Source organism: Cibotium barometz, chromosome 41 (assembly GCF_041138505.1).
Source record: "Cibotium barometz isolate CiBa-2024 chromosome 41, ASM4113850v1, whole genome shotgun sequence".
In the NCBI taxonomy this organism is placed as follows: Eukaryota; Viridiplantae; Streptophyta; class Polypodiopsida; order Cyatheales; family Cibotiaceae; genus Cibotium; species Cibotium barometz.
The window spans coordinates 16,979,803-17,007,752 of NC_141086.1; the positions used below are offsets into that span (position 1 = coordinate 16,979,803).

General features: G+C 42.0%; 1 protein-coding gene and 1 pseudogene across 1 annotated transcript; both read left to right on the forward strand.

Annotated features, from left to right (window-relative positions):
• The first annotated feature begins 11,962 nt into the window (after nucleotides 1–11,962).
• On the forward strand, nucleotides 11,963–13,049 carry LOC147614724 (uncharacterized; annotated as a pseudogene).
• Nucleotides 13,050–23,016: 9,967 nt separating this feature from the next.
• On the forward strand, nucleotides 23,017–26,094 carry LOC147614725 (putative inactive receptor kinase At5g58300). The gene has a single exon (XM_086780062.1). The coding sequence runs from the start codon at nucleotides 23,116–23,118 to the stop codon at nucleotides 25,516–25,518; it is 2,403 nt and encodes an 800-aa protein (XP_086636188.1). The 5' UTR covers nucleotides 23,017–23,115; the 3' UTR covers nucleotides 25,519–26,094.
• Nucleotides 26,095–27,950: the final 1,856 nt, after the last annotated feature.

The following is a 27,950-nucleotide window of genomic DNA, read 5'->3' on the forward strand; positions in this document are numbered from 1 at the left end:
ATCCTCCCGAGCTCCCAGGGCTCCCATTCCTCCCATTCCACCATCGGCACAACAATTTGAAGCACCCTCCCAATCTCCCACATCTAAAGTGCCCTCCTGGAAATCTCCTACAGAAGATCCCACCCGATCTCCCACCTCCTAATAATATGCCACAGCCCCCTCTGAAGATCATTGAAATGTAACTTTGTAAATCATTTTTTGAATATATACATGAGTGAGTTTTCATATATAGACGAGTTAGATTTTGTATAATTTTTCAACTTCATAAATATGATGTTTGTTGGAATATTTAGAATTTGATCGAGATGGAAATTGGTCTCAAATTTATAAACATATAATGTAAGATGGTAGCAACACTACAATTGCTTGTGACATTTCAGCTTGGGGACACTAGAACGGGTCAAAAACATTTTCGCCTTAAGCGGTTAACATCGTGAACCGTATCGACTGTTTCACGTTGTAAAACAACCCCTGTACCAATTTTTTTTGCGTGAAGTCTGTTTCGCATCGTGAACTGCACCTTCCTAGTTCACATCATGAAGGGGGTGTCCATCGGCCAAAAGAAAAACTTTAGAAAACAGTCTTGTTTGGAGGTTCGTTCTCCTAAACTGTGAATCCGATGAACGCACTCTAGTGCTTATCAGAAAGTCGATATCGAGCTCTTCAAAATTGGTCTCGACCATCCGAGAGCAAAATCCATCATTTTGGCTTCCAACCACCAGCAGCCTCAAGATTTGACCCAAAAATTAAGGTAAAAAACGGTCCTTAAAGCACTAAAAATCGCCCAAAACAGCTCAAAAACGATTGCAAATCATATTTGGGCTACTTTTTGAGTGTCTAAATGATAAAATCATGGAAAAAGCAGAGAGACAAAGTTGCAGTACTCCAAAAATACTACAGCTCTCTCATACAAAGTTTTTTCAAATTTCTTTTGGAACACATACAAAATGGGCTGAGAAACAGGGAAAATCTTTCTGGAAAAAAAATTCATCTTGAGACAGTGATGGAAAATAGTTTTTGAGACCTCTTCTTCCGTTTGGGATTCTACTGGCATGCACTTTTTCTGAAAAAATATCTCAGGTTATTCACATGCATGTAGCACCTAAGCTTATTAGGACAAGCAGACACTCGTTTGATCCAATGAAGAGTACGCCAAGCCTCCTGAGGCTGTATAACGGGCTATAAGAAACCTAAAAAGCAACAAAAAAAAACTGTGCCTGCTCATTAACATAGCAATTGACAACGTCAAGATATGGCCACGATAGAGGGATTACATGGGCTTATACATAGGCTGAACCCAATGGTGATATCTTCGAGCCATTGAGATCCATGCCCCAACTTCAACTCCTAATACCATTTTCCATGCCAACACCAAGCATGTCATCGGGTTTTACACCCCCTCTCACACTTCAATCCCACCGGTGGTCCATTGCCTAACATTCCCACACATCCTATAGGTACCAACCCTTTTCAACCCCTAGATGCTCATACCTTGGACATACTGACTAATCTAGGGAGGGGGGTTGCCCAAGGACTAAGTGAGTCCCTAACCACATTAACATCTACACGACTGTACAGTGTTCCAAAATCATGGGCAAATATAATGGAACAACTGATCATGTTCAATTTATACAAGTGTTTGAACAACGATGCAGTCTTTGGAAATCCAAACTGCTCCACCAAGGTACATGCATTGAACCTATGTTTAGTGGGAAAGGTTAGTCGATGGTTCATCACATTGATACTAACGATTAAGATGAACTTCAGGACCTTGAAAACAGCCTTTATCCACGGCTTTTCAAGACAAGGTGTGGGACAACCTAAAATCATCCCTAAAGACAATGGTCTTGCAAGAGGTGACAATGGTCTTGCAAGAGGTGCCAATGGAGAAAACATGAAGTTCTAAGTTACTTTAGCTATGCTACTTAAACAATGGTGGAAATGTGGAATTTAGATTTCGTGTTATCCCAGATCCCCTTGAGTATGATGTCATCCTGGGTGGAACTTGGGTAAGTGACTCATTGTATTCAATTGATGAATCCATGCAAACAGTCACCTTGAACACTCCTGTAGGCATTGTGAAATTACTTTTATGAGAGGAAGAGACCTTAGAGGAGCTGAAACTTCCAACATATCTTACTGAGAATATCCCAAGAATTATGTTTGGATTAGAACTTTCCACTAAACTCATCACAATTCAAGCAGTGCTTTATCCAACACGAGAGCACAATCTCATGACCCTCGAGTTATGGGATTTGTTAGGTCAACCAACACTCACGGCTCATCCTAAAAGAATTCCATTCACACAAGACTTGAATATGCCATGTTTGGGGTACCTTGAAAATACAATGTATATTAAAACTAACCCCCTTACTTGCAAGACTTGAATATGCCATGTTTGGGAAAATACAATGTATATTAAAACTAACCCCCTTACTTAGTTTTTTATGGTTGAGTATGTGTTGGAAGTAGATTTGATCTTGGGGCATAAATGGACTATTGCTTCCCAAGCACCACTTTGCTTTGCTAGTGATACGGTCATCATGATGGTCAATGACACAAAGTTGACAATACCATACTGCACGGAAGATGATGCTAAACACAAAAAGTTACAAGCCTCTTCCACGAAAGCCCCTCTACACAATGACCTACCATCTGCATCAATGACACTCCGATAAAGGTTCTACCCCTTCAACTCCATCCTCACCAACAAAGTCCAATGCCACAATCTCGCAATCCACATCTATTCCTGAAGAAGATCCCCAAGTGCAGCCGTTTACCTCTAAATAGGAACTTAAGGGAAAAGCTCCAGAGCCAACGCCTCTTCATCAACCAACCTCACCAAAGGAGACAGTTGCATGCTCACAAGCCTCATCATCATCAACATCCACTTTGTGCGAGACTCAAGCCTTATCAACAACCTCCCCATGAGTCTCAAACCCGTAATCTCAGTGCCAACCAATGTGAAGGAGGACCCACAACCTTCCACTTCCATCATCAAAAAGAAGACTCCATCGAAAAAGCCAAAATCAAAGTATCTTAATGGTATCAAAATGTGGGTGGAGAAGCAACTACTTGTAGCCCAAGGCTACTACGAAGGCACCAATCCAATTTGGGTGCCTCAATCATCAAAGCCTCTTCCTCAATGCAACACTCAGAGGCCAAAAGGGAAAATAAAAGTACTCTACATCATCATCCACAAAAGACTATGCGAGTTCCTCAAAGAACTCCAACATGTCAACAAGTGTGGGTACCAAAAAGATTACTGCAAAGCACAAGGATACTACCAAGGAAATACCAAATCTTGGATTCCCAACGCATCAAAAAGTCCCCTAAGCTTGCACAAAAAAAGAACCTCAGCACCAAAAACATCAGCCACCAATTCATAATGCTCATCAAAGATGGGTGCTTGTGTACGTGCTTCAACAACAAGGATACTATAATGATAATCCCATCATATGGTTGCCAAGATTGAACAAAGGAAGGAACGCTTCACCAACACCTTTAACCCCAACAGCTTCACATAAAGTTCGACAAGAATGGAGGCCCAAGCAACACCAAGCAAACCACACAACCCCTCTCCTGCATTCAACACCTACACAAGAGCTTGTGTGTTCAATTTTCCCCAATGGCAACCAACCAAAAGCTGTACTTACCACCTCGATAACACTTGAGCCAAAAATTCAAGATTCAATTCCCACGTCTGTGCGAACACTTATGAGCACATCAAAGATAAACTCTTAATGCTCTTTTCACCCCTCTCTGGATGAGAAGCATGAGTGCAAAAGATAAACTCTTAATGCTCTTTTCACCCAAAAATTCAAGATTCAATTCCCACGTCTGTGCGAACACTTATGAGCACATCAAAGATAAACTCTTAATGCTCTTTTCACCCCTCTCTGGATGAGAAGCATGAGTGCAAAAGATAAACTCTTAATGCTCTTTTCACCCATCTCTGGATGAGAAGCATGAGTGTAAAAGATACATGGCAGACATAAGAACCTATTCTCTAAAAAAGGAGAGTATCCACAAGAACTTTTTTGCTTTTTTGCTTGTCGTCGCTAGGTAGTAGCCGAAAAAAAAAAAACAAACAAAGAGACACACACAAGGGAGTCACACATATGGCCTACCTAAAAATGGCAGAATATCACAAGCAACTCCCAACGATCTTCAATAGCCAATACATTTTTGTTAAGCTTATGGCTTACTATTATTTTTGATAAGTTAATGTAGAAGTTGCTCCATGAGTGCATATCCATACTCATGCACTGGAGGACATTTGCACCCAGGCCTTATCCATCGATAACTTTCCAGGTACATCTCTCGATGGGGAGGCCATGGTGGGCGAAAGCCTGGTCCATGGTACAACCCATCGCCTGGAACTTTCCTTTAAATTGCAAACCTCTCCAAACACAAGTCTTTTGAACACATTGATCTCTAATCCTTGGTGAAGATATCTATCTAAGACTCACAAGTCGACGTAATTCTTTCATGCCTCACCAATAAGTGGCTACTTCAACAAGTCTTTTGAACACATTGATCTCTAATCCTTGGTGAAGATATCTATCTAATCCTTGGTGAAGATATCTATCTAAGCCTCACAAGTCGACGTAATCCTTTCATGCCTCACCAATAAGTGGCTACTTCAATAAGCAGTAGCTTAATCAGAGTCCAATTGACTCCTTTAATGTACTTCATGTCTATCTGCTTCGTAGAGCACTTAAATATACATAAAAACATAAACAACACATGGAAAGAAGCATGCAAGAATAGGTCCTGCTCAACAAGATTTCACAAGAATCCTACCACACAAAGGGATATCATCGAAAGCCAAATTAGAATGAATGTCATTTCAATGAATCAAAGGACAAATTTTGAATCATAATCTCGTTCTAATGATTATGTCTACGTTCCTCCAGATCCTTCCTTCTCTTCTCCCCATTATTAACATCTCTTAGTTTCCCAACCAACACAAATCCCATGTAACTCTGCTTATGATTGCCAAAAAACAAAGCGAGCAAAAAATATTAACAAAAAAGGGCTCACAAAAATATAACAATGCAATCATTGGCAAATACCCCCATGCACCCACCCCATTAGGAATTTCCGCTAATCTCTAGCCTTTTCATTTACTAACTAGCCTTTTTATTCCTTTCGGAGGAACAACAACCATTCAATGTCACTCAACATCAAAGGCCATTAACAAAGCTTGTTAATACACCCACACAAAGGTCCTCAACGCGATCACGAGGATGCAATCGGCATCAGGAAGGGGGGAATGTTAACCTATTCCTCCTAGGGTTAACAATAGCTATTACCATTATCTTATATCAAGGAGTCAAGGTAGATACACCAAAAGGTCAGCATGTGGTAATAAGTTAGGATGAAGTCTCAAGTGATGTACTTCATGGATATATTATGAGAGTAGTCATTGTAATAGTATTAGGCCTCTTATGAGCATAAAGTGCCGGCCGGCCATAGTTTAAGTGAGTATGAACAATTATGGCCATGTATATAAGTGAATATATCTTATAATACAGAGGACTCTTCCATTGTACAATAGAGTCTTGCTCTTGCTAATCTCTCTCTCTCTAATGCATGCTAGTGAGTGTGTATGAGTGAAGTGAGGTGAGAGGAGGGACGAGTACACGTAGTGCAACGCGACGGTGTGCCAATGGTCATAGGAAGGCGCGGTGGAATTGCTTCTCAAGGAGTTGTAGAGCTTGGAGACCTCAAGGGTTACGAGCTCAGCCATTGGAAAGATCCTCATAATAGTTGCGGTTCACCAGGTAATCTCTTGTTGGATGTGTTTCAAGGGGGGTTAGGGTGAGCCATAACATTTTTGGCGCCGCTACCAGGGGGATCATCCCTTGGCTTTTTCCATAGTTTTCCTCTAATCTATGCATTACCCATTGCCCATTGTCTTGATTAATAGTTTCCCATGAAAAAGATGTGGTTTTGATGGAGATTTGTGTGTGATTTTGTGAGAAATAGCTCCCTTTTTGGTTTTTATAAAGAATGCTTTTTTATTGAATTTTTAGCTTAAACTGTTGTTTTTGTTGTTTGTTAATGTGGTTTTTAAGGTTCCTAGGGCTTGCACATAGTGTATTAGGCTTAGTTTGCATCCATTGCATCAAACAAAGCAATAGAATGCAATTTTTAGTGATTTTTAGCTTTCTTTAGAGTTAAACATAGAGGTAGAATCATTAATTTTTGTTGATTTGTATGTTTTTTGTTTGATTTGTATGCATTAGAGTGTTAGCAAGCATTAGGAGTAGCTTAATCCTTTTAAATATTTCTCATAAACATAAAAAAACTCTTGAAATTGACTAATCTTCCTTAATTGATAGGTTTTTCTCATCAAGGGTGATTCTGTACATGTGGCAACCGGGAGCCCATTGAACACACAATGCTTAAACAAAAGTTTGAACCTTGTGAGTACCCAAGATTTGAACATGCGATTGCTGCTTTGGAAGGCGAGGTTGTTAACCATCCTGTCAAGCGACGCACGTTTGAACTACGCTCGTTATTAAAAGGAGAAAAAAAACTGCAAAATGATAAGGTGAGAGAGAGAGAGAGAGAGAGAGAGAGAGAGAGAGAGAGAGAGAGAAGAGGTAATCCAAGAGAGAGTTCTAACCCTAACTGTCTGCTAAGCCATGGCTTAGCAAGCTAACCCTAACTTGCCTCTTGCCCTAGTAGGGCAGGATGTACTCCCCCTCCTTTCCTGGTCCTCTCTCCTTTCACAACCCGAACGCGTCGACTCCGAGTCTTGCTCCCGCTAATGCCACTACAGCAAATGCATGGGACTCTTCTAATCCTTTGCCTCACCGTACTTCACTGCTTGTGTCCAACGTCTCAGTAGGCTCCCCTATCCCGCTAAAGGATCATGATGCTATAGGCGACCTTGACCCCCTGTTTCAGAAGGTTCTACCTGTGGAATACGCAGATAAACTACAGTAGGCCATTAGATCTCACAATCAACTCCTCCTGCAACAACTCCCCAACCCTCTTGCGTCCCAGGAGAATGGCATCCCCCTGATCTAGCAAACTGGAGGCCGCTCACTATGCTTAACACCGCTTACAAGATCTTCGCCAAGCCTGTGTCCAATAGGATTTGCGTCCTTTTGATGAAATGGATATCCTCTGAACAAAAAGGGTTTATCAAGGGCCGCAAACTTGTGGAAGCAGTGATTTCTCTATGGGAAGGTTTTGAATCTGCCCCACTGAGTCAAGGCAGAATTTTGTCTTTGTCAAGATTGACTTTGACAACAATGAAAAGATGCAGGGGAAAGAGAGCTTGAGCTCTTGCAAGCATACACACTCACAAAACCCTAATAGAGAACACACAAGGTGAGAGGCTGAAAATCTTCTTCTTCTTTACTCAACACTCAACACACCATATACAAGATAAGAGTACACATAATATGAAAGGTACTCAACCAATACATACACGGGTTCTCTATAGTGTGAACCCAACTAAAATGAGCTGGCGCTATAACTATGCCAGTCTCTAGAATGGCTGTCACATAGCCTGTCATCCCACTGGCCGCATATCACCCAAGATCTCACCAACGATGCCAGTGGTGTAAGTGTGGGGCCTATCCCCCAAGCGGGTCATCAGTGTCCACCGCCTCACTAGACGAGCTCGATATCTCAACACTCCCTCTTGAGCTCAACTCCATCTCATGTACACCAAGTGAAGCTCTGAATCTGCGGAGCTTCTCTGTACCCAATCCTTTGGTGAAGATGTCAGCTACCTGATCCTCTGTGCTGACATAAACAAGACCTTCTCTCTGACGAAGTGGTAGTGGACCTCTATTTGCTTTGTACGAGCATGAAAGACTAGGTTCCTAGCCAACTGTATACTGCTAATGTTGTCACAGAAAATGACAACTTGTCTATCCACTGATAGACCCAAATCTGCAAGTAGCTTTCTCAACCAAGCTACCTCACATGCTGCCATAGCAGCTCCTCTGTACTCGGCCTCTGTACTGGATAGAGTAATCGTAGGCTGCTTCTTGCTGCTCCAAGTCACAGCAGCACTCCCCAAAGAAAACATGAATCCACTGGTAGATCTTCTATCTGAGATACTACCAGCCCAATCAGCATCTGTGTACCCATGTACACATATCTCTATCCCAGTCTCATAGAATAGTCCACAATGCAAAGTAGACCAGCCCAATCAGCATCTGTGTACCCATGTACACATATCTCTATCCCAGTCTCATAGAATAGTTCACAATGCAAAGTAGACCTCACATACCTCAGTATGCGTCTCACTGCATCCAAATGCGGTTTCCGTGGAACCTGCATAAACTGACTCACCAACCTAACAGCATAGCTCAAATCTGGTTTGGTGATCGTCATGTAGATTAAACTTCCTACTATGCGCCTATACATAGTAGGATCCTCCAAGATCTCTCCTGAATCTGCACTCAACTTGCCATTCTGATCTAATGGCATGGAAATAGGCTTACAGCCTGTCATACCATACTTGGACAACATGTCCAAGCCATACTGTCTCTGCAGTAATCCAATACCATGTGGTGACCTAATCACCTCAATGCCCAAAAAATATCTGAGCTCCCCCAGATCCTTCATCTCAAACTTCTGTCTAAGCAAGATCTTTACATCAAAGATCTCTGCATCATGGTCCCCCGTAATGATCAAGTCATCTACATAGATGACAATAAGCACAACCCCTCTATCACCATGTCTCACATACAGCGAGAAATCTGCATTGGCTACATGAAAGCCAATAGTGACAAGATATTCAGAAATCTTGTCAGACCATGCTCTTGGTGCTTGTTTTAAGCCATACAAGGCTTTCTTCAACCTGCAAACATGCTCAGGGTGACCCACATCCTCATAACCAGGTGGCTGCAACATATACACCTCTTCTTGCAAATCCCCATGCAAGAATGCATTCTTTACATCCATCTGATGTAAAGACCATTGCTTTGACGCAGCCACTGCTATCACAACTCTCACTGTTGCCATCTTGGCAACTGGGCTGAAAGTTTCCTCATAATCAATGCCATATGTCTGCGCATATCCTTTGGCTACCAATCTAGCCTTGTACTTGTTTATGCTTCCATCACTGTTATGTTTTACTTTGTACACCCACTTGCATCCAATGGCTTTCTTGCCTTCAGGCAATTGCACTAAATCCCAAGTCTCATTTCCATATAGTGCATTCTTCTCTTCATCCATAGCTTTCTCCCAACACACATTTCCAACAGTCTCATCAATGCATGTGGGCTCAACAACTTGCACAACCTTTGCCATATATGCGTAGTGATGTGCCACATAACCATCATAGGTAGGTAAATCTCTGCACTAGTGTCATCCCCTGTTTCCACAAAACCTGGTCTTTCCGGGGTTTTCATCTCCTTGAACCACTCCCCACCATGACTTGTCATGTGGTTTGAAGCACCTGAAACCACATACCATACATCATCTTTTTGTGCTGCATCAACATTTTCAGACATGGCATTCACGACATGCTGCATAACAAATAACCTTTCATTGTCCTCATTATTTTTGCTTGAGGATGCATAGTTGTTTTGCTGCACTTTCCCATTTTGCATGTCAGCCTGCTTCTTATAACATTCTGCCTGCACATGTCCAGGCTTACCACAATAATAGCATTCACGTGCATCATTATACTGCCTTTGCCAATTTCCACGGCCTCTTTGACTCCCCCTGCCTCTGAATTTGCCTCTTCCACCTGCGTGTTGTTGTTGTTGTTGTTGTGTATTCTGGGACTGTTGTTGTTGCTGCTGCTGGCCATAATTCTGATTACCTGTTTGGCCACCTCCTTGACCGCATCTACGGCCTCCTCTACCTCGTCCTCTACCTGAACTTGTATAGAAGGCCTGTTGCTCTGAACTGTTTTTGCTTTGTGAAGACTGTTGGTCTTCTCCCAAGCTCCTCTTCTATAATCAGCATAGACACCAAATTTGTAAAGTTGGGAATGTTTTTCCGAGTCTGAATAGACGTCTTGAACGCCTTTTATTGTGGCCCAAGACCACGTAGACAGACCTCCACCTTATCATCATCATCTACTGACACACCAATAGATGCAAGGGATTCCACAATACCCTTTATCTTCAACGCATAGTCATTCACAGACATGCTCTTTTTCTCCAGTATGAAGTTCATTCTTCAACTGTATCTTACGTGCCTTGGCATTTGTTTCATAGAGCTTTACCAAGGTGTCCCACGTCTCCTTGGGGGACTTGGCATCCTGAATGTGCCCAATCATGGTGTCCTGTATACTAATGGAGAGCCAATACATAACTTTCCTGGCTCCTTGGTTCCAGTCTTTAAACTCTTTCACATCTGCAGCAGTCAGATTTATGTCCAGTATCTCCGGTGCCTCTTCATGCTTACCTTCTATGTAGTCCTAATAGCCCTTTCCCATCAGGAAATTCGTCAACCTGAACCTCCAAGCATGGAAGTTATTCTTATCTAGCTTCTCAGTATCCCATCATTTGACATCTTGCCAAACACACAATTTTACCAGAAACAGCACTCTGGTTTGTCCTACACAAACTGCTGTATTTCCTGCAGCGGTACTGTAGTACTCTCAAATGTCACAACCAGTGACTTTAATGTGCATACATACACCCAATGGCAACTGTTGACCTCTTTGCAGTACCCACAGTGTGTGCACAGTTAATCTGTCTTCCTGCAGTTCTTAAAACAGAGTTCTGCTGCAGAGAATCGATGACTTACCTGCAGTGCTCGAAATCGCCTGCTTTCTGAAAAACGAAGGTCCAGACGCGCCCGAAACGCGTTTTCGGCCCAGAAAATTTTGTTCGATAGGATTGTATAGTTGCCCTATAGCTTTACTCCCGCGAAGAAAGCTCCTCAATCAGAGATCGTTTGCCGGTGCCTCCCGTAGAGCTCCCGACAAGGGTGTAGTCACCAACACAAATAGGGAAGAGTAGTTGAAGCTCTTACCCTCGTACCGCTTCCTGTGGTTCTCTTGCTTGCAGCTCAGCCCTTAGCACGAACCAGGCTCTGATACCATGAAAAGATGCAGGGGGGAAGAGAGCTTGAGCTCTTGCAAGCACACACACACTCACAAAACCCTAATAGAGAACACACAAGGTGAGAGGCTGAAAATCTTCTTCTTCTTTACTCAACACTCAACACACCATATACAAGATAAGAGTACACATAATATGAAAGGTACTCAACCAATACATACACGGGTTCTCTATAGTGTGAACCCAACTAAAATGAGCTGGCGCTATAACTATGCCAGTCTCTAGAATGGCTGTCACACAGCCTGTCATCCCACTGGCCGCATATCACCCAAGATCTCACCAACGATGCCAGTGGTGTAAGTGTGGGGCCTATCTCCCAAGCGGGTTATCAGTGTCCACCGCCTCACTAGACGAGCTCGATATCTCAACAGACAAGGCCTATGATAGACTCGAGTGGTCCTTCATTATTCGATGCCTTGACGCCATGGGTTTTGGCCAACAAATGATTCTTTTTATTAAAACCCTTTTTGGGAATGCAAGAGCAAGAGTTGCTCTTAATGGTAAACTGTCAAGCTTTTTCAATCTAATGAGGTCGGTTCGCCAAGGTTGCCCTTTAGCTCCTCTCTTGTTCGCTATTGCCGCAGATAGCCTCAATTGCCTCATAAGAGATTGCCTCATAAGAGATAGGATACAGAGAGGCCTTATCAAGGGCATAAGACTCCCTAGGTCTGAGAAACAACAGTGTCTCTCAATTCGCTGATGATACCAATGCCTTATTGGCCAGTGATGAACTTTCACTTAAGGAGTTTTGGTCAGTAATGGACTTTCACTTAAGGAGTTTTGGGTCCAAAATCAACCACAGCAAAACAGGAGTCTACACTTCCTCTTCCCTTCCTGACTAGGTGACTGAATCAGGTTGCAAGATCATCCAAGAAGGACAGATCTTCAGGCTTCTTGGCATCCCCATGGGCTTTGGAGTTTCCCTCAAAAAAAGATGGGAATGGGTATGCAACAAGTTTAGAACCAAGCTAAACAGATGGATAGGCTTTCACTAGCAGGGAGAGTTTTGGTCATCAAACCACTTTCTCAATGCCTACGTAATCTTCTTTTTTTGGATGTTGGCGACCTACCGAGACAGCCACCTTCAGAGTATTTCCAAGGTCTGCAGGAATTTTCTATGGGCTGGTGACCCTTTTGTCCAAAAAGCAGCCAAAGTTTCATGGGAAATATGCACTCTCCCCAAAGACCAAGGAGGATTGGGCATCAAGGACCTGAAAACTATCGCTGACAAGATGGCTGTTAAGCTTCTCCTATCTGTAGTCACAAATCCCCAAGAAGAATGGGCCTCCTTGTTGCTCAGAAACCAACACAAGTTCAAACTTCATGAGTTCTCAGGTTGGGCTAACCTCCCCCTGTCAACTATTCTATTTGGAAAAGGCACCATTAGCTCTCACGGCTCTGATCTTCTGCGCTCCTTGGTTCAAGCCTGGAACAAACACTGAGCTACCCTAACAATTAACCCTCTTTCCAAACACAACTTTAGTCTTCCCCCTGGAGACTCCATCTGGTGTGGCCGGCACTGAATATTCCAGGAATATCTCCTAACTACAGAAGAAGAGCCTTAACCCTTCACAAAAAGGGACTCAGGACCTGGCATCAGCTTTGGGACCCTCACGAGCAAGACTGGCTCAGCAACTTGGAGCTCTCTCTGAAGTTCATCAAAGCTCACCGTGTGACCTCCCTATTATTAGATCTAGGATAAGAGAGTTCCCTCCAGACCTCATCTGGACTCTACAGAGATACACTGAGCTTGATATTCGTGCCTTCACCTGGAAAGGTGGGTACAAACTCGAGCATCCGACTTGGGACCCTCTTGACCTTTCCTCCCCCCTACATGTCATGCTAAACAGAAGGTGGAAAGTTAATTACTCTGCAAAGCAATGGAACTTCAAGTTTCAGTCCATCTGGGCTCCTTCCTTGGAACCCAAGAAGTTGGTTCTAATGTGGCTTAGCCTTCATAAAGCCACCTGGACGGGCGAAAGGATGATGTAGGCCCAGCTAGCTGATGGCAGATGTTGCAGATGCAACGGAGAGATTGAAGACATATTCCATTTGTTTCTAGCATGTCCTGCTATAAAAATGTATTTGCACCTTTGATTAAAGTTTTAGGTTTCTCTCCCAGCTGGAAACAGGTTCTCCTAGGTGATTTTGTAGGCTATCTTAGCCTTTTCTGGAATAAAGCCAGGGGGAATTCCTCTGGATTATTTGGAGACAGAGGAACTTCATGCTGTTTGAGGGGCCTTCCCAGACGCCAAGTCTGAGAATATTCTTTTATGATGTCAACTTGCAAGCGTTGAAGGTAGCAGCGTCTGCAAGATGAGTTGGCTATCTACCGCACCAAGAAGGCTCTCCTTAGCGACGTTGACTACCACTACTCACGATTTCTGGCCAACCGTCCCCCCAACGAAGGCCGTAAGGATCAACGCATGAGGGATGAGTGGGAGAAGGATCTGGAAATCAATATCAGCCACCTGGAGTCATAGATTGAGGAAGGCAACCAGTTTTTGGACGATCTCCAGTCAGAGATTGACAACCTCCTTGCTTCTAATGGTTACTGACTGGAAAGATCACCTGGCTATAACAGTTATAGAAGATGAAGTAACCAACTACAAGACCAAGAAGGCTGTCTTGAAGGACACCGAGTTCTATCACACTCATCTGCTTGCAACAAAGTTCAATGAAGCGTTCAGAGATCACTACATGACCAGAGATGAATGGGAAAAGAGCCCGGATTATGGAAGGACGTTGCTTCTTGGAGAGTGTGCAGGCCGAGTTGGCTGCCCTCCCTACAGCCCCCATGAACTCTCATATGCTATTCACCCTGTTTTATGGAAGCCCCTTGTATTCCCAGCTCCTGGCCACTTTCTCTTGTCTGCCCCTTGCCTATGTTCCCCATGTCTATGATAGCCCCATTGACCAGTTGTATCCTGGTCGTATGGATTCACCCCTGTCTGGCACTATGGTTTCTCCCTAGATGCTCTCCATGCTCCAGCTGATGTAATTTTTGTTCTATTCTAATTCAATTCACCGCGCTTATGGGGAAAAAAAAAGAACTATGCTTGTTTAAACACACGTTTATTAAAAAAAGGGCCACGTCACTGGCGCAACTGGTGACGTGCCGGTCGAATGGGGTGCCACGTTACAGGGCACCCCCATATCTAATGAGAGCCAGCTGTCTCACTGCCGGTCCTGCCAAAAAGTGCTGGCTCGGGTGTAGTAGCGCTCAGCAGCAGCAGGCGCAGCTACAGCTGCACTGCTTACCATGCAGCTCAGTGCCGCTACCGAGCTTCTGTTACTAAAACCTGCTTTGTTGATGCCTGCTGCATAGGTTGTTGACGCCTGCTGCGAGTGCCCGCCCGGCTTCATTTGTGCGGCTCAGGTTCCCCGCTCTCGGCTGCAGTCTCGCTACGCCGTGCTGGTTGACGCCTTGTTAATGTCTGCTGCATCGGTTTGTTGACTCCTACTACTTGGCTTCACATTCCAAATAGCTGTGATTAGCATGACATTGGCTCACTATAAAGGAAAACGTTTGCGTTGGTTTTCATTAGGGTTTCATGAAGGGATAGTTGCACGGTGAAGCTTCTTCTATCATATCATCTCTTAAGTGATGCTTCCATACACTAATTTCACCATGATTAGCAAAAAATTGTTCCTTCTTACATCAAGTATACGATTTTTTCTCATGAAGCTTAAGCCTCTTCATTCTCTTAATCATGGATTAATTTTTCTAATGCACCATTAAGCCAAAATGATCTTGGACATTGATATTACCTTTCTATGATACAAAATTGGCTTCATACACTTGACTTTGTAAAGTTGGAAGAAATGGTGATTGATTGATTCAATCTACATCTATATTATCCTAGATTAGCCTAGCTTAGAGAGATTAGACTAGGTTTAGAGAAAGGAAAGAGTAATTTATCATTATTAAGTGACGTGCCTCAATTATGACTTATTTTGGTATATATATATGACCACCCTTTTCACACTATGATTAATATTGTCCATGGACATGATCTATTGGCCTTGGGCATGGTCTCTATTGACCACCCATTATTACATATGAGACCACACTTCATTCCACACAAGGAGCACTTTGGGAATATGTATGAATAATAGAGACCGTCACAATGATTCTGAGTAGGAGAAATTAAAGAGGAGACTAAAAAGCATGAGTAGTCTCCCTTGGGATGGGCAAACTCACTTTGGGTTGACACTGAGCATGTGTGAGACACGTGTTATCCCTGGAAGCCAGTCTAGGCCATATATGAATAATAGAGACCTCACTAAGACAATGTCGGGCATGTAAGGATTGCAAAGCAGCACTTTTGGAACATGTATAGGCCGTGCAAGCCATGCTATATATGATATTCACCTAGCCCATCACACACATGTAAAGAGCATGAGTAGCCCTTGCTAGGCATGTAAAGGTCACATCGGATTGAATTTGAGCATGTTATGGGAGGTTGACATGAACCTGATTACAATAAATAAAATATTAAAAATAAATAGAACAAACAAGATACTCAATACACAATATTGGGTCCAATTTGCCTCCACAGAAGAGTGGGCCCATGCTTCCTCTTATTGTACTTAAATATATTTCATGGGTAGCCTTTGGGGCTCAAACATAGTATGCTTTACAAAAATGTCGACTTCTTCAAGAATAGTATTCTTCATCAAAAGTGACTTGCTTCAAAAATAGCTTTCTTGATTGTGCAAGCTAGGCTTCTTTTAAAAAAAGGTGTTAGCCTTGAACCTTATAAGAATGCACGTCTTGAAAAATAAAACATCCAAATAAATTATTGGCGCTTGTCGTCATGAAATCAAATATTATTTGTCGATCATCTCAAAATATATTTCTTGACCAACACCAGCTCGCCTCCATTATCTGGTCCAATGATTTACACTTGCATCAACTAGCCAATTAATTAATAAATTAATTGATTAAAAATAAACATCCATATAAATTTCATATTAATAAGACGATGCAACCAACACTTATGTGGATTCACCCGCATACGCGTAAAGTAAGCTATGATCACCCGGATTTAGAACGGTGTCCCAATCTAAACCTATCTAGGAGAATTCATAACATAAAACCTGGGAATAATAATTCTTTTAAGAATCCATAATTACACAACATGGGAATATATATAATATTCCATGAACTCATCCTCAATAATAGAGCATGCATGGAGCACATGTTACTCATAGAACCCGTTTCGGGCTATGTATGGATGATAGAGACGCTATCCAAACAATGTTGGGCACATGTGGACTCCTTTTAGGAAATGTACAAACCATACATGCCATGTCGTAATGATTCTGAGTAGGAGAATGTAAAGAGGAGTGTAAAGGGCATGAGTAACCCTTCCTAGGCATGTGCAAACTATGTGTGAAAGACATGTTATCCTTGGAAGCCTTTTTGGACCATGTGTAGACAATACAAACCTCGTTGAGATAATGCCGAGCATGTAAGGATTGCAATCAACACTTTTGGAATATTTAAAAGCTGTGTAGGCCATGTTGTAATCATCCTTGGCATGCGAGTATGGACAATAGAGACCTTGTCAAGATAATGTCACACATGTTAGGGCTACAAGCAACACTTTTGGAACATTTAAAAGTTCTGCAAGCCATGCTGCAATCATCCTTGGCATGCGAGTATGGTTGAGACCTCATCAAGATAATGACATGCATGTAAGGACTATAAGCAACACTTTTGGAACATGTACAGGCCATGTAAGCTATGTTGTAATGATCCTCGATATGCAAGGAACACCCAACTTTATCACAAGTGTGTAAAGACATTGAGTAGCCCTTCCTGGACATGTGAAGATCACAGTGGACTGAAATGAAGCCTACGTGGAACACATGTTATCCATAGAAGTCTTTTTGGGCAATGTACAAATGGTCATTATATGGATAAATATAACTTACTAGAAATTTCTAGTTGATTTTTAACCACATACGATAAGGATAAATGATTAGTGTCAAACATCAACATTAGCATCTACTTAAGCTTTATTTTTAGAAAGTGCTACCATTAGATCTTAAGATTTATTAGCATATATAAAAAAGGGATTCTTATAGTTTGTGCTAGATATCACATTTTGAACTTCATAAGTGATAATTAATATGTATTTTAATTTACTCATGTGTTAACTTCCAAGTGTGGTTAGTCATGCATTTTATCCCATGGGCCATGTGGTTGATTTAGAGTGTTATAATTATGAACTCTATCTCATAGGCTACAAGTTTAACTCCATGTGCCCTACAATCTTCATACTTGCAAAAGATTGTTCTCATAATGCAACTTGTATATAAGAAGAAGCCCATATGAATTTAATTATGAACTCTATATCATACAACACAAGTTTGACTTCATGTACCCTACAATATTCATACTTGCAAAAGATTGTTCTCATAATTCAGCTTGTAAGAAGAAGCTCATATACATGTTGTATCCAACCAAGAGGTACATGTGTGTGTGTGTGTGTGTGTGTGTGTGTGTGCGTGTGTGTGTGTGTGCGTGTGAGAGAGAGAGAGAGAGAGAGAGAGAGAGAGAGAGAGAGCATGCTATAAATATATATAACTACTTATATGTGTAGTTCAATGATGAAAATGTTGCTCTAGCTTGAGGGGGGACAAGTCTTAACCAATTTTACATTTGATTTTTGTTTCCTTTACTTTGGGATAATTATTATTCATCTCGAACATTTCTATTCATTGATCATGCCCTAGCTTAATTGCGATTTGCAAAAGTAACATTCCTAATCCTGCATTTCCTATGATGATGCGTGTGGGTTAACAATTCTAAAAAATTCAAACTTATAGGTATTTATCATCTATCATGAACTATCACCACACACTCAATCACGATATTTTTTTTTCCCTTATCCCTTATGCACAAGTATTCTCAAGCATATCTGTGTGTTCCTTACTTGTAAATGTTTATATTTACATCTCAAATCATATTATTCATTTTTAATGCCCTAACTTGACTATAATATCGGAAGTATCATTTTCCATACGTGTATTTTCTAGATTGATGTGGAATTATGCACGTGGTCTAGCCATTTTTTGAAAAGGCAAGGTTACTTGTGCATGAGGTAGGTATTTATCTCAATTTTTTGAAAAGGCGAGGTTACTTGTCCATGAGGTAGGTATTTATCTCAACTGCCATTTAGTCAAATTTTTGAAAAGGCGAGGTTACTTATCCATGAGATAGATATTTATCATCAATTGCCATGAGGTAGGTATTTATCTCAATTGCCATTTAGTCAATAAAACCAATTTCTATTTCTTGTACCATCTCCCACTTTTGGGAAACCTTATGATTACACCTTCCTTCCCCTATTGCATTTAGCCTCTCAACTATCTTCCACACCTCCATGTCCCCACGTCACCGCCCCATACTCTCCTTGTGCTTTATGTGCACACACACATATTGTGTGCTTGCATGTATGCACGTGTACATGTATATGTGCACACACACACACACACATGTCCTTGTGCTTTATATGCACACACACATATTGTGTGCTTGCATGTATGCACGTGTACATGTATATATGCACACACACACGTGTGTGTGTGCATATATGTATGCACACACACACACACACACACACACACACACACGTGTGTGTGTGTGTGTGTGTGTGTGTGTGTTCTATTAACAATAGCACATTACTTAACTAATATATCATTCTTAATATTTAGAACAATCTAAAAGAGAAAATATATTTTCTATTAATTTTTTAAACAAATTATAAGGTATTTATCTTTGATATTACATGATATTTAGTCATAATTTATATATGTGTGTGTAAGAAAAATCACCTTTTTTTAAAATAAATATTTATGCCTAAATATGATATAATATCAAAGAAACATACTTTTTAATTTCTTTAAAAAAATTGATACCACATTTTTACGGAGAGAGAGAGAGAGAGAGAGAGAGAGAGAGAGAGAGAGAGAGAGAGAGAGAGAGAGAGAGAGAGAGAGAGAGAGAGAGGCACATTCATGCATGCCACACATGTTTGCAGAAAAAGAGGTAGACTTGCTTTAAAATGATTGCTTGGATTATTACTTGCACATAAAACCATGGAAAGGGATTCATGGTGCTTTTTAAGTGCCCCTAAAAACATTCAACTTGGGCCTCAAGTCCCACAAATACCATACAAAATTAGATAGTCATGCTTCACAAGTGTTTAAATTTAATTCGAGATGAAGTGTTTGAAGACATTAAAAAGGCATGCACGCTCATTTAGGAATGGGCTAGATCTCTTATTTGAAATAAAATAATGTAAAGTTAAAGGTGGTTAAGGAGAAAACTTTCACTTACTAGTTGCTTTGTAAGATCCTTTAAAACTTTTAGCTCAAAGTAAAGAGAAACATGCATTGTTTTCAAAGATTCTTACATAGTTTACTGGCCCATTTTTTGAGACTTTGTTGCATTACATCTCCTTTGTCTTTTTTCAATTAAAAGATTCCTTGTGTTGATGGAGAGAGAGAGAGAGAGAGAGAGAGAGAGAGAGAGAGAGAGAGAGAGAGAATGCTATGATTGGGCATTGGAATTGGCATTAGAATGATGTTGTTTCCAAGTTATCTTTGCAAAGGTGGGCAAACTCTACCAATGTGAATATGGTCCTAACCATATTCAACAAGCTATCTTTGGATGGACACACTCTACCAGTGTGAATATGGTCCCAAACCATGAGACCATGGACCTTCGTGTACTCAGTATATTTGAATTCATATTAAGGTTTCAACCTTGCCCTACTTTTAGAGTTCATTGGATTTGCAAAGATGCGATTGCGGGCCTTATTTAGCACATGTAGTGTTTTTTAGCCAACCTATGGCATAAGTCTCTCTCTCTCTCTCTCTCTCTCTCTCTCTCTCTCTCTCTCTCGTGTCGGTGGATTCAAGGTTAATGTTGCAAAGAGGATAGTTTTTTGTAAATATGTAGCATTGAAAGTTTTTTTTGGGGAAATATATATATATATTACTATAACTTCTTTTACAGATATAGCATCTTGTCGCTTACAGAGTCATTCTGCTTTTACAACTTGCTATACTAGACAATAACTCTACAAAACAATACCATGGGAACCAAAAACCACTGATGTCATACACGCCATTCTAGCGTTCATAGTTTAACAGCATACCAAACCGACCATGGAAAGTTTTTGTCGCACCATTGATAGAAGATATGAATGATGAAATGGCAAAGAACATTCAAACAAGACGGAGTCTTCCATGTTTGAGATGTGATTTGAGGTGACCTAAGGTTTTAATCATGGCAAAGTTTCAAGGATAAGGTTGGAGGGCATTAAGTCATGGGAGGCCATGAACTAAAAGGAGGCGTGTCATGAACGCTAGGGATGAAGGGAGTGGGGCCAAGCTAGAGCTTGTGGAATCGTATGCTTCTTCACACGTGTGTGGGGGTAGGTAGATGGGTCGTGACTTTGATGTTTTGTGTAGGTGCCGCCCAACAGGAATAAAAACAAAGGGATAGTAGGTTACAGAGAACAGCGTGTGAAACGCTGCACGACTACGATACGTGTGGTGCCGACCCATTCAAACTGTTGCCGCCTTTCTAAAAGTGGCCACTTTGCCAAAATTGGGCGTGATGGGCCTGGTCGCAAGTGTGAAAGCAGACTGCCGCACGCTTGTTGTTTTTGAAAATCGGGAAGTCTAGATTCACACCGGGGTTCGAAGTCCGGACGCATGCACGAGAACGCGCGTCCCGCCTGATGTGACAGCTACACACAACCCTGGGAGAAAACTACCCGTTCACATCAAAGCTACCGGTCGGTAAAATCATGCTTTTACCTGAGTTACCACGATTGATTAATCTCGATAATGCGAATATTGTAATTTGGAATATTTCCACATTTCTCTGGGTGTGAGGCCGCCATCGTAGATGGGCGCAAATGCGGAGCCCACGCGGCAGCAAATATCGAACCGATCTCGATAATCAACACAGGTTTTAAAAATTCGAATTTATAAGTGCATGGGTATCGGATTTCCACTTTTAAAATCTAAATTATTACTTCGCATCCTTCTCATGAATGTTTCAACTTTCTCTCACCTCAACCAATCTGCTGATGAGGACAGTTGACGTGGACACTCTTACCTCCACGTGGGCACGTCGCTTTAATGACGTGGATGCATAAATGGATGTACGTGGAATGATTGAGACGTGACGTGTTCCTCCACTTAACAAATGCCATTGCAGTGTTCCAGCAAAACATTTTTCTCACCCTCAAATTTTGACGGTTTTTGCAGATTTTGTAAAGCTAAAATATAACTAAAATGCTTTAAATTGCACATTTTATGTTTTAAATTGAAAATAAAAATGTGCAGGTGAAAACATGGTGCATTATGTAGTTTGGACGTTTTCTTCTGTTTTCTTCTGTGAGAACACTATGCCATTGGGTGCATAGGTGCTATTTTGCCAAGTGGCAAAACACCATTTGTCTTGCTCACCCACATTTGCAAACATGGCTAAGGAACATGGATGTCCAAGTGGCATAGCTTGATGTGGTGCTCGAGTGTCAAGGGTAGTGAGATTCTTGCAAATGTGGTAGTACCCGGATATGCTTTGCCATGAAGGCCTGCCCACATCACGTCTTTGCCTTGGATGTTTGGCTCCTCACCAAGTTCCTTCCCTCTGAATGCCACATACTTCAAATGCAGAGGATTATTTGCACATGAGTCTTCACCTTGGATGTTGGGCTCTCCACCAAGATCCTTCCCTTTGAATGCCACACATACCGAAAACACGAAGGATTATTTGCACATGAGTCCTCGCCTTGGATGTCAGGATCTCTACCAAGTTCCTTTCCTTTGAACGCCACATTTCTAGAACGTGAAGGATCATTTGCACGTGTTGCAAACGCGACAGTGCCCGAACATGCCTACCATGCCCACACCATGTGTTCGCCTTGGATGCGAGTCTCCCCACCACGTTCCTTCCCTTTGAACGTCGCATTCTTAGAACATGAAGGACTATTTGCACACGTGTACAAGTCTTCACCTTGGATGTCAAGCTCCCCATCAAGTTCCTTTCCTCTGAATGCTGCATTCCTAGAACATGAAAGATTGTCAAGCTTATTTTTCCCCTCGAAAAATTCTACGGTATAAACCACGCTACCATGTGCACAACTTCATATGAGGGACAGTAAGACCAGTGGTATATACACAGACTAGGAAGGAGGTCCATGGACACTAACGTATATGAGTACCACATGCTGATGTGGCTAGAGTCCTTGCCTTTATAACTCAAGCCAACAACAGGATTCAGGAAAAGATGGGTTTGACTTAACCCAAAACTTGTTCAAATTTGTGTAGAGCTTGCTCAAATTTGTGGGAGAAGGAGAAGAATCCTCTTCAAAATTTTCAAGTTTTAGTTATATTTTGCAAAATTTATAGAGAGATGCCTTCTCGAAATGGTCAATTTCTTCTTCAAATTACAATGAGAAGGTTTTCAATCCGGTTCAATAAAATGTATTTCCTGAACACTGACTACTATAACAGGGATGAAATTTGAAGGCCTACCCTACCCTAACCTTCCGTTTGAAGACCATAAACTAGGTTGACCTTGAAAATATAAGTGTTTGTGGCCTTTTTTTTTTTTCTTTTGGGACCAAGAGGCCTTGTCTAGAAGGTTTGAAGGGCTTGGATAAAGAGGGCTTCAAATTGAAGTTGACATGGCGTCTGACAAGGCAAGGTATTTGCTGACGTGGGGCCAAACAGATACAGTTTGCAGCCACGTGGAGGTGATGGAGTGGCGGTAGGCGCGGGGAGGGGGTTGACTGTTCTAAATAATAAGCTTAAATTGAGGGGTCTGCGCACGCGCTCCTACGTCCGGCAACAGGGAACGACCATAACTTTTTCTTGTCCAGTAGGGAAATTCAAATAAATTTAAATGGTAATTGGGGAAAATATAATCCCGGTCCCTTCCGCTCCCTCGTCCAGAAAAAGAGACAAACCCCCTTCACTTTTTGTAGGTGCCGGCGGGGCGCAGCTCTGCCTCCCCCGCGCCATGTCTTCTGCGCTCTTATCATCCTTGCTCCTGTTCTCTCTCTGCTATGGATTTTCCTCTGCTCAAGTCGCCGTGAAAACTCCCCCCGCCATCTCTGAACAAGAGTCCCTCCTCGCTTTGAAGGCCGCATGGGAGGACCCCTCAGGCCACCTCGCAGACTGGAGGGCCTCCCCGCACCTCGCCTACTGCTCTTGGACGGGAGTCATATGCAGGAATTCCTCCATCACCGCACTCCACCTCTCGCGCCTCCGCCTCGGTGGCACACTCTCCCCTTCAATCGGCCTCTTCCCGCATCTGGACAGCCTCCTGCTCGCAGAAAACGGCATGTCCGGCCCTATCCCGCCCGAGATCGGAAACCTCACCCGCCTCATTACTCTCGATCTCTCCAACAATGCCTTCTCAGGTGAGCTCTCTTCACAAACCTTAGTCAATCTCACCTCTCTGGTAACACTAAACCTTGCATTCAATCAGCTTAATGGGCGCATCCCAGATGAATTCGGCTCTCTGTTTTCTCTTAAAAACCTTCGACTTAGGCACAACTCCTTCAATGGAAGCATCCCGGGTAGCCTCTTTGAAGCCATTTCTCTACAATTCTTGCTATTAGAGAACAATACCTTGTCAGGTGAAATACCCTCCACCATATCCAATCTGTTTGACCTTAGATATCTTGCTGTGGAGTACAATACGCTCACAGGATCCATACCACCCAGCATCACCAACCTTACCAAAATCTCTGCTATCTTTGGCGGCTTCAACAAGCTCCGTGGCATCATCCCTCCCAAAATTGGTGATTTAAAGAGGTTGGTTTACCTTGATCTCCAGCAAAATCTCTTAACAGGTGACATCCCTCCCTCTATTGGATCACTCATAGAGCTCAAAGTTCTTGAGCTAAACAATAACCAGCTCAGTGGCGCATTGCCTGCACAGCTTGGGCAGCTCCATAAAGCCACAACTCTGGATCTCTCCTCTAACCATTTCAATGGCAGCATCCCTGCAGAGGTGGGTAACATGTCTTCACTCCAGGCTCTGGACCTCCAGCAAAACAATCTCTCAGGCAGCATCACCCCATCTTTGGGTAACTTGACCACATTGAAGTCACTCAATTTGTCTTACAATAATCTCTCAGGGGAGGTGCCCACCAATGGCATTCTGGCCAATTTTTCTGCCGCCTCATTTGAAGGCAATGGATTACTATGTGGAGGACCCCTGGTGAACCTCAAATGCATCTCTCCACCGCCTGCGACCACGACACCAAAGGCACCACCAAGCAATCACCAAACCAACCCCTCTTCCGAGCGGTCATCCAAATTGAGCAAAAAATGGAAAATTGTCATAGGGGGGGTGGTGGGTGCAGTTGGGTTATCTTTAATCTTTGGATTTCTAGCATTTCTCTGTTGCAAGCCGAGGCCGAAGGAGACGGTGCTAGTCCAGAACAGGTTCAGCCCAGATCTATCAGATAATGTGAGTACAGCCAAGCTGGAGATGTACATTAGGGGCTTCAAATACAATTATGAGGAGATTGTGTCACATGCAGGCTATTATGACACAGCCCATGTGGTGGGCAAGGGCAGGTTTGCAACTGTGTACAGGTCAGATTTGCCAGGTGGCACACAGTTGGCAGTTAAGGTCTTCAAGAACCCCATATCCCAGTCAGCATTTGAGAAGGAAGTGGAAGGTCTTGAGTCAGCTGCCCAGTTCAACACATTGTTGCCCATCAGAGGCTACTATTCAAACCAAGTTGAGAAGGTCATCTTATATGACTTCATGCATAAAGGCACCCTTTATGATTTGTTACATAATAATTCTGATGCACCTACCCTCCTTGACTGGTCCAAGAGGCTCACCATTGCCTTGGGTGTTGCCCAAGCCCTTGCCCACCTGCACAGAGGCTCCAATATAAGGATTTTGCATAAGGATTTGAAGTCCTCTAACGTGTTGTTGGATGATAACATGTACCCATTAGTGGCTGATTATGGCTTGACTGGGCTTGTGTCCAAGTCATTTGTGGAGACTCCTGGCTACACACCACCTGAGCTTAGATCAAGCAAGAAGTATACAGAGAAGACTGATGTGTACAGCTTTGGGGTGGTGTTCCTAGAGCTTTTGACAGGCAAGAAGCCTGTTTCATACATCAGTGACAGAGAGCTCAATTTGGTGACTTGGGTGCTCAGGCTGCAGAAAGATGGCCGAGGCAAAGAAGTGTTTAGCTTGCTTCTTTTGGAGAGCTGCCCATATCCTGATTATCCAGATAGAGCCCTCAGCCTTGCCGTCTTGTGCCTCAGTGAGCAGCCCGCCCAAAGGCCGACCACGTCTGAAATCGCCAGCATCCTAGAAGGACTGGGCGGCAACAACTCTCCCATGAGAAGCCCGGGACTCCGGCCGGAGAAGCCGCTCTTGATGTGAAAGCTAATGTTGGCCGGCTTGATGCGAGATCTGCTTTGGGCGGACAGGCCTTGCTAATGGCTTTTGGTCGGACAACCTTGCCTTCGGATGTGAAACCCCCAATATGCCTACCTTTGCTATGGCCACCACCATGTATATTTTTTTTTGCTAGGAAGAAAGAAATAGGGCTTATTCTAGCCCTATTTGCAAGAGTGCAAGAGTACATATTGAATACACACCACACCTTAAAAAACACATAGGACATTCTTTTTTCTTCTTTCCAACAACAACAACAAGAGGGCTCTTTTTGGGCTTTTTGTAAACACACGAATTATTGTTGGTTAGCACCATGGAAGTATTGGAGGACTCTTTTTTGGGCTTTTTGTATACACCTGCATTATTGCTTTAGTCAGCACGCCATGGAAGTGTACACTTGAGCCATGAGTGCGTGTCATAAAAAGGATCTTCATGGATGTGGATTCTCTTCCTACATGATTTGCTAGTTAGTTAGCACCATGGAAAGCATGGGTGCCAAGTCAAAAAGGATTATGTAGTGTTGATTCTTTGAAGGTTGAGTGAGATATCCTTTTCTTCCAAGCCCATTGTTTTTGGCTTTTGAGCTTTTTTTTAAAAGCCAAAGTGACGACTTCTTGTTAGCTCAATTCTTTTTGTCATATTGTCAAAAGATTGTACCTTTCACTTTATCTGACTGCCATGGTATCCAAATTGACAATGTCGTCATTATGTCCTCATCATACTAGTGTTGGTCATTCCTCTTCATTTTTTTCATCTTTGCACTTTTTTTTGACGTGGTTACAACTTATAGTGCTTTTTGCTTTTGTCTATTGGATTGAATCATTCAAAAGCTCTCACACTTGAATGGCTTCATCTTTGCACTTTTTTTTGACGTGGTTACAACTTATAGTGCTTTTTGCTTTTGTCTATTGGATTGAATCATTCAAAAGCTCTCACACTTGAATGGCTTCTTCTTTTTTGCAACTTTTCCTATGTATATCTAAGGTAATGTGCGTGGACTTTGAAAGTGGGGGCTTTTTAAGAGTGAAATACTTGAAAAGAAAGGGGTAGTTGTTGAACTAGGTTGAAGTATCTATTCTCACTCCTTTTTAGGTAATTGGGTTGCATTCTCAAGTTCATTGTACAAGGCTTTGTGGGGGTATACTCTTGCAAAGTCCAATTCATCCTCGCTCTTAGGCCATGTTCCTTGTAATTTGTAGCTTTGAACACACTTTTTTCTACATGCTTTTAGTCATTTCATCAACTTGGTCAAAAGCTCATTCTTAATATCACGCAAAAATTTCTTTCACGACAAGCAATTTCAATTCTTTACGCCATTTTTTTGCATCTAACCTCTCTCTCATCAATCATAACAAATAAAGTGTTACAACCTTGATAGCTCATTATTTAAAAATAGTTAAGCAACTTAGAATTTAAAAACTGTTGGTGTAGATTAGGCTCAACCATAGGTCTAGTTTCCACACAAGTTTTGGTTGCTCCTCCACACATACACAACCAATATTCAATGAGCAACTAGAAATCAATTTCACCATGATTTTTTAAAACCTCAAACCTTGGTTGCCACCTATTGACTAAAGCCCCAACCCCTTCAATCCAAATAGCAATCGAGTTTTCAACTTTTTTGTAGCATTAAATACTATGCATAATATTTCCATGCAATAAATTTTTGTTAAAAAAGACCAGCTTTTATAATAGGAATAGCAAAAGAAAAAAGAAAAAAGAAAGAAGATACAAGACTGCCAACTAAGGCTTTTTACATTGAGAAGCCTAACTCTAGACCAATATATATTGGTATTTCCATGCAATAACTACCATGCCAAACTTACATTTTATCTAACCTTATCCCCTTAATAGGTTGGGAATCTAGATTTGAAAGTTGGCTTTTTTGGAGAAACAAGGCGAACTACCTAAATAATTGAAAGTTGTGATTGCTAGTTGCTTGTGTGGAAACCATCCCATACAAACCAAAATGAGTTTTACTCGAAGCTCACCTCTCTAGCTATAGGTGCCTTGCTATTGGGGGCATTCCCAATGGTGCCAACATTTGCAAACTACTAATAACCTTGGTGGTGCCAAACTTTCCTAAGTATGTCACCACTATTCATTGCCCTCATGAAGCTTCAAAGTTCTCATGACACTTCAAACTTCTATCCAAAAGTGTTAAAAAGTGACAAAACGCAATTGAGAACACATGCAATGCATGTAGTAAAACCAAAAGTACTTGTCCTTTGTTTCACACTATATATTTTTAAAATTTTTAATATAAAAGGGAACTCGATAGGCTTAAATATCATTCAAATATTTCATTTTCGTTAAAACAATCCAAAATTGGGAATTTTTATATCTTTGGGAGCATCTTTTTGTGTGACCCTCAAGCAATCACAAAACCTATTTATAGAGTATAGCTTTTGTAGATT